This window comes from Aegilops tauschii, unplaced genomic scaffold (genome assembly GCF_002575655.3).
Source record: "Aegilops tauschii subsp. strangulata cultivar AL8/78 unplaced genomic scaffold, Aet v6.0 ptg000228l_obj, whole genome shotgun sequence".
Classification (NCBI taxonomy): Eukaryota; Viridiplantae; Streptophyta; class Magnoliopsida; order Poales; family Poaceae; genus Aegilops; species Aegilops tauschii.
Window position 1 is genome coordinate 170,481 of NW_027332516.1, and position 10,204 is coordinate 180,684.

A 10,204-nucleotide genomic window follows, 5' to 3' on the forward strand; every position below is an offset into this window, starting at 1 on the left:
TAATCTGTTTCTCTTATTTTTTTTTCATTTTTCTTCTTCTTACTCTATTATTTTGCTCCTTCCGCTCTCCGATTCAGTAGTTTTATTAGTTCTTCTTTATTTCCTTAGTTTTATCTGTTTCTTAGTTTCTCATTTTGTTCATTTCATTTTTATTCGTTTTATCATTTCAATTATATCTGTTTTTAGTATTAGTTTTATTTTATTATTATTATCAGTTTTTTACCAGTTAAGTTTTCAGGTTTGTAGTTGATTTAATCTATGCATCAGATTTTATTATTCCTGTTTGAGTTTTGTATCATTTAGTTTTTCAGTCTGAGATGCTTGTTCAGTTGGTTATAGTTACTTTCTTTATCATTATTTCAAACCTTTCAGCTTTTTCAGTATATTTTCTTGGTGGTTAGTATATATTTTGATCTTGATTATCATTTTTAAGTTTATTTTCATCGTACCCTAATAGACCTCTCTGCTTACATCCAGAAATAAGAGAAGGATGTTCCTACAAGCCTCCTCAGAGCTCAGCGATCGTGGACCGTCGGATACGTTTGCTTGATGAGTTTTGGGCCGTCCAATCGAGCGCGTGGAAGAGTTGGGCCGTCGGATCTGGGATGGGCACTATACAAACCAGAAATAGGAGAAGGATGTTCCTACAAGCCTCCTCAGAGCTCAGCGATCGTGGGCCGTTGGATACGTTTGCTTGATGAGTTTTAGGCCGTCCAATCGAGCGCGTGGAAGAGCTGGGCCGTCGGATCTGGGATGGGCACTATAGAAATGAATAGTTACTCGTTTCGCTCGCTCTTGCTCACTCCGTGGCTCCTGGTTGGGTCTCGCTGACTCGTGCGGCAGCCCATTTGGTAGGCCCCGCATGTCATTCTCTGTGGCTGTGGCGCGTCCCAGGTGGCCCGTCGGCACGCTCCAGCGGTAAAAATCTCGTTGCCACCGCCGAAATTCCCCTGCCCCGCCGAGGGTAATATTGGGATTTCACGTCCTGGCCCTGTGCGTGGTTGACGCTGGTTCGTCCGTGCATCGATGAGGTGGGGGACGGCGCTTGGCTGGCCTCTTCGTGCTCCCATTCGCCCCCTTTCCTCTCGATCTCCTCTCCTCTCACCACCGGCGCTCCTCTTCCTCGATCTGCCGCCATTCTTCAAGTGGCCTTCCCCCTTTCTCCTCCTCTACGCCGCCGTTGCCCGTTCTCCTTCTCCCGCATCTCCTCCCCGTCGTCAGGCGCGCTGTGCCGCCATCCTTCCTCCTCCCCATCGGGGCCAGGCAGAGGAGGAGGAGCGTGGTGCGCGGACACGAGGAGGAGGCAGCCGGCGTCAGCGCGCGCCGCCCGGCCAAGGTCTTTTCCTGCATGCGCGACCTCCTCGCCAAGCCCTTCCCATACGCGCGGGTCCTCGGCTCCTCGCTGCCTGGCTCTACCTCTACTGCGACCTCGTCCAAGACGCCCGCGGCGCCGCCGCCGTCCGCGCCGACGACGGCCAGATCCAACACCGTTGAGGAGACCGTCGCCATGGTGCTCCACTATGCCTCGGGGATCGACCAACCCCACGACGCCGCCGCCGTCTCCTTCGTCCAGCCGGCACGCCGCCGCCGTCTCCTTCGCCCAGCCGGCACGCCGCCGCCGTCTCCTTCGCCCAGCCTGTCGGATCTCCATCGTTCACTTCCCCGGCGTCGTCGTCGTCTTCGCGTGCACACGACAGGAGGTGTGCGACCCTCCTCTCTCGCGCACTGCGGCTGCTTCGCCCCGCCATCGTTCCTCGGGTGTGGTCGCGCCTGTCTTCCTACCACGTCGTCGCTCCTCCTCCAGGCCGCCGACGGCACCCGTCCTCCTCCCTCATCCTCTCCAGGTGGCTGGGACGCTTTACGGTGAGCAAGCCTATCTCCCGCTTCCCTGCTACACTGTATCCATTCGAGTTGCGTATCCTAGATCGGAACAGTATGCCATTGCGTCTGAACTTCGAATTGAACTGCAGCTCGTAGATGCGAGGCTCACTCGGATGTGAAGGTGCCCCCTGCATTGGAGTCCAAGGATGCACTGTATGCGTGAGGTGTCACACGCATCCATGGTTTTCTGGGACTTGCTTATTATATTCAACAATTGCATATTTAGAGTGCGTTCGATCCTATGATGCAGCTTAACAAAGACACGTATTTGTACATGTTCAACCAGTGCCATAACTGAATGTTGAGATTGCTGATTGTACTATAAATATGAATGCATGAGAATTCATTAATGTTAGCCGATGCTGGTAAATGGTGTTGAGCCTGCAAGCTGATTTTGCCTTGGCTCAGTTACATAAAAAAAATCCTGTGTCTATTTCATATGCAGGAGCATGACACTTCACAATTGTCCATTGTTTCTATCATTCTTTTTCCATACCATTGTATTAAATCCATTTTCAGTTTAGATTATTCGATTTGGGCGAGAAGCGAGGTCGTTTGACTTGCAGCGACCTGCAATTTACTCCCTGTGGTCTGTCGTTGTCTCGTGTTTAGACTTAAAGTTCAGTCTGGTCATATGATTGGTGTATGTAGTTGTGGTGGCTTGGTTTGGTTAGAACCGTGTGATTCCTTTTGCCTCTAGAGCTAACTGAATTGTTATCTACCGGTCTAGCCCACTCGCTCGATTTCTTGGATGGATTGCAGTTTCGGGTTATGTCAAGAAATATTTAAATGGGAAACTATTTTTTTGCTACTGAGTTCTCACAGCTTACATCTCTGCTCTCAATTTTCACTATTGAGCTTTATTTAATGGATGGAGTTGCAACGCTTAAGGTACATCGGGATTGCACGAGTTCTTCGTCGAATTCAAGACGATTTGATTCAGTCCTTCAGAGCAGGGCTGCAGGGGGTTAAGTGCGCGATGGCTGGGCAGAGTCAAGTGCGCAATGGTTGGGAGAAACTTGTACATGAGGTTCACCTGCAGCACGGGGGATGCCGAGGGGATGAACATGGTCTCTAAGGACGTCCAAAACGTGCTGGACTACCTGCAGCCAGGATGACTTCCCTGACATGGATGTTGTCAGCATAGGTATTTTTCCCAAGTCATGAATTTATACACTGAAAGTTGACTCTGCTATTGGCTATTGTAGGTTAGCTTGTTATACACTGAACGTGGTTGTTGTTAGATTTTTGTTTCTGAAGCTTGGACAATCGGCTTAAAAAAGATGTAACTTTTATATTGTTTTGATATTGTTCTGTCAGCTTTCTCAACCATGTTAGGCAACTGTGAAGTAATTAGTCTGAACACAAAATAAATCCCAAAAATATGTTGCTGCTTTCTCTGTAGTATAGAGTGATGGTCTTGAAATAGAGGGCATTGCTCATAGGCAAAATATAAATATGCATAGTAGTAGCTTGTCTCATTTATAAAGTATCATTGAATTTAAAATACATGTTATTCATCTTGACTGCCAGTATCAGATTTGTGAAGTTGCCATTATGTTCGTTTCCTTTTCAAGTTCCGCGACTGTACTAGCTTAAATAAGTATATCGGCATCAAACTAGATAAAATTGTACTCCCTCCGTCCCATAATATAAGAGCATTTTTTACACTAGTGTAGTGTCAAAAACGTTCTTATATTACGGGACGGAGGGAGTAGCATTTGTTTGTTAATGAAGGATCCTTAAATTCTCCCTTGAACGTCATACCTTGCCCTATTTTGCAGCTCAGGGTTGTAATTTGTCTAGGAGCCGGCTATTGGGTCAAGCATGGTCAATTTTAGTTGCTCTATTTCATAAAATTTGCCTGTTCCTCAGTGTCTAGGACGACCAGTAATTTTTGTTGTTGTTGGTAGTTGTCACAGCTCACAAGTAGATTTGGTGTACTGCGCATCATATACAAATGCTGCCTGTAGCCAAATATTGACTACCTCTAGATGGATAGATTCATTTGATTGCATGACCTGAATTTATGATACTGATTTTATAGTACAAAAGATGCGAGGCATCTGTTTTTTGTCATGAAAAATGCATAGGACCATTTCCCTTTTCTTGTATTGTTACCACTTTGGAAGAGTAACCTGTTGTTGTGACGAATCAGGTTGTTATCGCACTGAGGATGCTATGGGAAAACAGGGACATATTTGATCTTGTTATCAGTGATGTGCACATGCCAGACATGGATGGCTTTAAGCTTCTTGAGCTTGAAATGGACCTCCCTATCATCAGTAAGTTAAAAAAAATATCCATCTCATAGTTGCCCAATTTCCTTACCGGTCTTGGTAATAGGAGCCCATGAGGTACTTCTGTAAAGTACATACAAAGATGTACTATATATGTAGTATCAATTCGGTACACTGAATCCTATGACTTGTATCTCTAATTAAGGAGGGGGAAATGTCAAAGCAGTTAAAATAATCCTAAACAATCTGGAAACATATAGCTTTGAATAGACATATATTATTTTGCTGAAGAGTTCAGTCCATGCATGTTTTTGCCACCTAATTTTAAGTCCTATGATGATTATAAAAACACCTCGCCCCGCTATCTTGTTATATTAGATGTTCTCCTGCTTTGGCTAAATCAGATACAGGCTCTAAGCATATTCAGTTTAAATAATGCCAGTCTTAATTTGGATAAATGAAATAACAAGACCTTCAGACTAATGTGGAACAATTGGTCAATTTTTTTTTGGTTCTTGTCAGTTTAGTTAGTGGCCTATATGAATTTGATTTGGCCTACAATATTTTTGTACAGTTATTGATTTGCTAGCATATATTCTAAACTTAATTTTGTTAGCTCCTATTTGGTGTTCTTTCTTATAATACCTTTTTATATGTCGCAAGCTTATTTTGTTCACGAGAGTTTCTCCGTGTTTCTGAAGAGAAGATTTGGGTTCAGAGCACCTTCGGTTATAAGAATTTGTTTTCTAATTCTTGCTGGTCAGTCACAAAGCATTCATATTTGTTTGCTTTACAATTTTTCTGGAGTAATGGAATGTTAATTGGCTGGTGGCGGCATGTTCAAGTATGGGGAATGATGAGCTCCTACTTCTTTTTATGCCAGCTCTATGCCGTAGGTGAGCTGCGACCTTCTTCCCCACGTGTTTGTGATAACCAGTTAATCTCCAGAGGGAATTGTGACTGTGATTAGTATCTTTAGACATTGGCCATATTCGGCAGTACTCACCGTCCCTTTCATTTCTCCTTATTTCTTAAATGTATTGGCCTATGGTATATACAACTGAAATTGATGTGCCAAACAACAAGAAATAGAAGTAACAAGAAATAGCTATATATTGGAAGATTTGAATGCCATTTTGTTAAAGTAGTTCTGAAATGCTGCCTCATTTTTTTCCATTGTGTTGTTTCTCATAGTTTTAAACTAAAAGGATGAACTATAAAAATTGTCTTTTATCTTTCATATTTTTTTATGTTGAAGCGGCTACGTAATATCTGTCCAAAGCGATTCTCTTTAGATGTGATGTCAGATGTATTCCAGTTTACAGTAGACGATACAAATGGGTTGTCCCTGTCTTGTGTGTTTCATGATAGTCCACAAGATTTTCTTAATTAACATTTTGAGTAGTCTCTTAAACAATCTGGTTAGAAGAAAACGGGGATGGCGCTACGTTAGCTTTGCATGATTAGCTCCGATAGAATAGGTACTGCATTTCCTTAGTTGGATCCGCTCTTTCTCTCTCGTGCAGTTGTTGCTTCCGGCTATTTATTCAGACTGAAAACATGCGTAGTTAAATCTGAATGCATATATTATTTTGAGGTTAATTTCAATCCATATACCGGTTGTTAAGGAGTATTACATGATTTTAATTTCTCAATTTTATGGAAGTGTTATTTCTTTCCAGGTCTTTGGAATAACAGTTCTGCATTTTCTTATTCATGCTATTTGGACCGAATTTGCAGAACCCTTAAAGTCAAAGCTAGGATTTTGACCTGGTTATCTCGATTTGGCTTTTTATCTATGCACATGCCGTGCTCTTAAGGCTTGTAGAGCTGGTGAATTCCCCTAATCTTTCTATTTGGAGCACCATTTTGTTTGTGGTGCTCAAAATTTCACTGCAACTTTTTAGTTCCATTCTTAGCTATGGTATGTCGTGTGATGCTAAAACCTGTCTCGAATAAATAGATGGCGCATAAAAGGGTGATGAAATTGTATCAGTCTGGATATTTCGCTTGGAAAAAATTCTCACGTAGCAGGAAAGTTCTCTTTATACGGTGTCAAACCATTTATTTATTATATTACAAGTGGAAGAGAAGCTTCTTATGAGGATATATAGTTTGTATGCTGCTTCCTTCGTGTGAAGATCCTTTTTTTGTGGGGGAAGTTCTTATGGGCATAGATAATGAGTACTCCCTCCGTAAAGAAGTATAAGAGCATTTGGATCACTACTTTAGTGATCTAAACGCTCTTATATTTCTTTACGAGAGTACCAACTATTGTACACTGCTGATGGATTACTTAGACCCCCGTACAAAACAAAGGGTTGAATTGTACTATATGTTCTCTAATCCATTGGGCCGAAAATGAACAACTAGATCTGATTGCTAGATTTTAATTTGATTTTGGACATTGTCGTTCCTAGCTATATATAGTAAGTTTACTTTCTTTGTTCTTGCCACTAACTAAATCTTTGTGTTTCTTTTTCCTTTTGCTCAAGGCCCTATGGTACTATCGTTTGAGTGAGAGTAGTGCCAGTGTTTCACAAGGTAATGTCACCACTTCTGAAAATTACGTGTCTACTATTGGTGTTAAGATCTTGCTCCAAATTCCCATGATCTAGTTAGTGTTCTATGCAGAACAACAATTTTGGGTTTTGGGTAATCTCTCAATAGTTTTGAAATGGTAATCTTGCCTGACCATTGAATTTTTGAGGTTGTACTTGCTAATTATTGACCGGTTGCAACTAACTACAATACATATATGCCGCTTAACACAGAATATCAAAGTTGTTGATGCAACAAAAGCAATTGGTGCCACATCCAGTTCGTCAGATGATGTAAATATAGTGGTTGACATGCTCAGTTGTTCCACGTCTGTTACATATTAATAGTGTGGTTCTTCTAACTGTAAAATTTGGCAATTAGAAGAAACCTTTATGGTGGTTTGCTTTATTAGCTATATCAAATATTCTACTCCTTAGTATAAATCGGATGGGGACTTTGAACATAATCAGTTTAAATAATGACGTACTTTTGTACTGTTATTTTCTTCCTTTATCTCCTCGTATTATTGATCATGTTTTGCTTAATTATACACCATATATGTATATAAAGTTTTCAACTTTATTCATGTTCTTGTGTTCTGGTTATACTTCCCAGGCTTTGGAGTTTTCTCTGATAGCAAGATGGTTTTTGGAAAATATTTACCAGGAACTTCAACTAGGCATGAAACACATGAAAAGTGGAAATAAGATGTGCGAACAATCATCTGTGTTTTGGTAACCATGCTGATGAGGGCGGAGCTGCCATTGAGGCATGTTTGGCCGATCGTGGTCCATTAGGGTTTAACTACATAGGAACATGTTATCTTACAATTAGTGTGCTTTTCTACAATTAGTGTATTTGGCCTTGATAATTGAATATATATGGACATGTTATCTTACAATTAGTGTGCTTTTTCTACACCTTTGTGTAAAGGGTGGAGCCTACACAATGCCTAATGAGCCATGCTTTTTCCCTCCCAGTAAAATGCTCTATTTTCAAGTGGCATCATACAGTGAAGGAGGGGGTCTGGATCAAGAGCCGTAATGTTGCTTGTGACGGCATGTATAGCACTTGCGCGACCCTGGACTCTGGCTTCTTGCAAGTAAGCTCCTTTTGCTGGACTCTGGCTTCTTCTTGCAAGTAACCTCCTTTTGCTCTTCTACGCCCCCCTCCTGTGAGAATCTCTGGTTGGATTTGGGTAACCAGACCCCAAGAGATGTAATCATGTTTGGATACGAACTGTGCATGCTAGCTTGATTTAGTTTATAGGAGTAAATTTTATAGATGAATTCTGTATGCTTGCTCGATGGTGATACATGCCATATCTCTGGATTGACTCTATGAGGTATCCATTAACGTCTGAGGTTTCACACGGAAATGAGTTTGTTGCATTCTCATGTTGAAAAGAATTAAAGACACCTAGCAGAATATGATGTAAAAGTTTTTAGTTCTTATTGGGCCCGTCCACCTATCAAGGTTTGCCGAAAGTTATCAACTTGCTTTGTAGGCTTTGTATCATGTATCTTTGTTTGTGCAAGAAATCCAATTGGAATTGGTCTATTGTCCTCCGCATGTACTTTCTTTTATTGCTTATATATTTCAACCACTTACTTATGTTGTCTCTTAACCATTTCCGACGACTCAGGTTGACCATACTATTGTGAGAATCTCGGCCAGGATCATTCTTTATATCATGTTGGATCATCTTGGAATTCGTAGAGCCATTTACCGTCGAAAGATGTACTCATAGAACATAATCAGTGTGATTATGCTTTTCTACACTTCTGTCCTGAGCAATGGGATATGTATTCTGTACTGTATGACTACCCTCTAACGCACTACTCAACCTTCAGTCTCTGTATGTACAAATGACTTGATCTAATTGTTATGGATGACCTATGGAGTGTTTTGCTTTCTATATAAATGACTTGCTTTAATTCTGATTTATCATATTGCGTAGCTTTTGACCTATTCCTTTTTGCCAAACTTGATGCGTCAAGCTTTGAGCTACTATACTGACAGTGAAGATAAAATTCCAATATACTCTCCTGCAACATGCTCATATCACCTACTACTCCACAAGTACATGGTCTATGTAAGATAAACGCTCTCTTTGCTAAAAGCATGGGCTTTGCATTATGTTCCTACTTTAATTACTTTCGCTCCTATATTTGGTATCGAACTTAATGATGAGTGGTTATCTTTTGTGGTCTTATGAACATGCTGAACTCGATGTTGCCTTATAGTCTTATGCCGATATTGAACTCCATTATGTCTTCTGTCACAAACAAATGTTTTTTCTTCACTTCATTTTGTTATCATGTTTGAATTCATACGCTTAACGTAGATTCCTACTAAATTACCACTACTTGTTTCACCAAAATGTTGGGACCGGCACCCTCGCGCCTTGGCGCGATCCCGATCTAGTTTGTAACATGCCTCGTCTTTTCTGCCTCTTTTTAGCATGTGTGCACGTGTGGCTCTTCTGATGTGAAATACCGGAACCTACAATCAAACACAGCGGACAATGCAAAACTTTTAAGGTAATAAAAGAAGATTGAAAAAAGACAATGGTATAGACTTACCCCAAAAAAGACGCATTTCTTGTTGGCCCATGAGGATTTGCATACTCAGCATGCCATATGTGGAGGAAAGGTATGAGGTTATTTAGCTTTGAAAAAAATGATAAACACAAAACTAAGTAAGCTGAAAGAATAATGAAGAATGAAAATGAAACATGAACTGAACTGAACTAAATTGAAAATGAACAATTAACTTATCTAAAAGAAACTGAACTGAACTGATAAAGGAACAAAGAATGGAACATTGGCGAGCTACAACACTTTCTACAGGCGACCCACCCGCCCCCCGCGTCGCCCTCCTCTGGCGACACGGGGGAACCCCAGCCGCTAGCACTAGCACCTCCCTCCGCCGCCCTCCCCCGCATCGCCACCGCCGGAGGGCCGGCAGGCGAAGCCGCGCGGGGCTCCAGGAAGGCGGCGGCAGGGCAGACATGGCCTCTCGCACGCCTCCCCTCCACACCTCGCATCCCACGACCCACCCCATCCGCGGCTGCTGGCTCCCGCTGGTCCGGCTGGGCTTCGACGTGCCCTCGCTGCGCGGCTCCGGTTCGTCTTCACCACCACCACCCATCCCCGTGCGCGAATCTGGGATTCCTCCGGTAGCACCCCCCCAGCGGCTGACCCCACTCCCGCCGGCCCAGCGGGAAGATCCGACATTCCTTGGCAACGGCCATGGGCGCCCATCCCCACGGCCCTTTGATACGTCTTCAACGTATCTATAATTTTTTATTGTTCCATGCTGTTATATTATCATTTTTGGATGTTTTACAATCATCTTATAGCAACTCTATATCATTTTTTGGGACTAACCTATTGACATAGTGCACAATGCCAGTTGCTATTTTTTGATTGTTTTTTACTTCGCATAAAATCAATACCAAACGGACTCCAAACGCAGCGAAACTTTTTGGAGAATTTTTCTGGACCAGAAGACAGCTGGCCAAACAAGTACTAGAGGGG

At 42.3% G+C, this 10,204-nt stretch overlaps 1 protein-coding gene across 6 annotated transcripts; it reads left to right on the top strand.

Moving 5' to 3' along the window:
- Positions 1-1,025: 1,025 nt before the first annotated feature.
- LOC141028534 (uncharacterized) lies at positions 1,026-9,495 on the top strand. Of its 6 annotated transcripts, none has more exons than XR_012190763.1 (6): positions 1,026-1,863; positions 1,971-2,045; positions 2,773-3,028; positions 4,040-6,665; positions 7,643-7,802; positions 8,308-9,495. XR_012190763.1 is itself a non-coding variant. In XM_073506098.1 (2 exons), the coding sequence occupies exons 1-2, from the start codon at positions 1,349-1,351 to the stop codon at positions 1,975-1,977; spliced, it is 522 nt and encodes a 173-aa protein (XP_073362199.1). In that variant the 5' UTR covers positions 1,026-1,348; the 3' UTR covers positions 1,978-2,236. The 6 variants fall into 6 exon arrangements, 1 of the variants encoding a protein (XP_073362199.1); XR_012190766.1 differs by having other exon boundaries at positions 7,643-7,764; XR_012190764.1 differs by having other exon boundaries at positions 4,040-4,166; positions 4,785-7,802.
- The last annotated feature ends 709 nt before the right edge of the window (positions 9,496-10,204 follow it).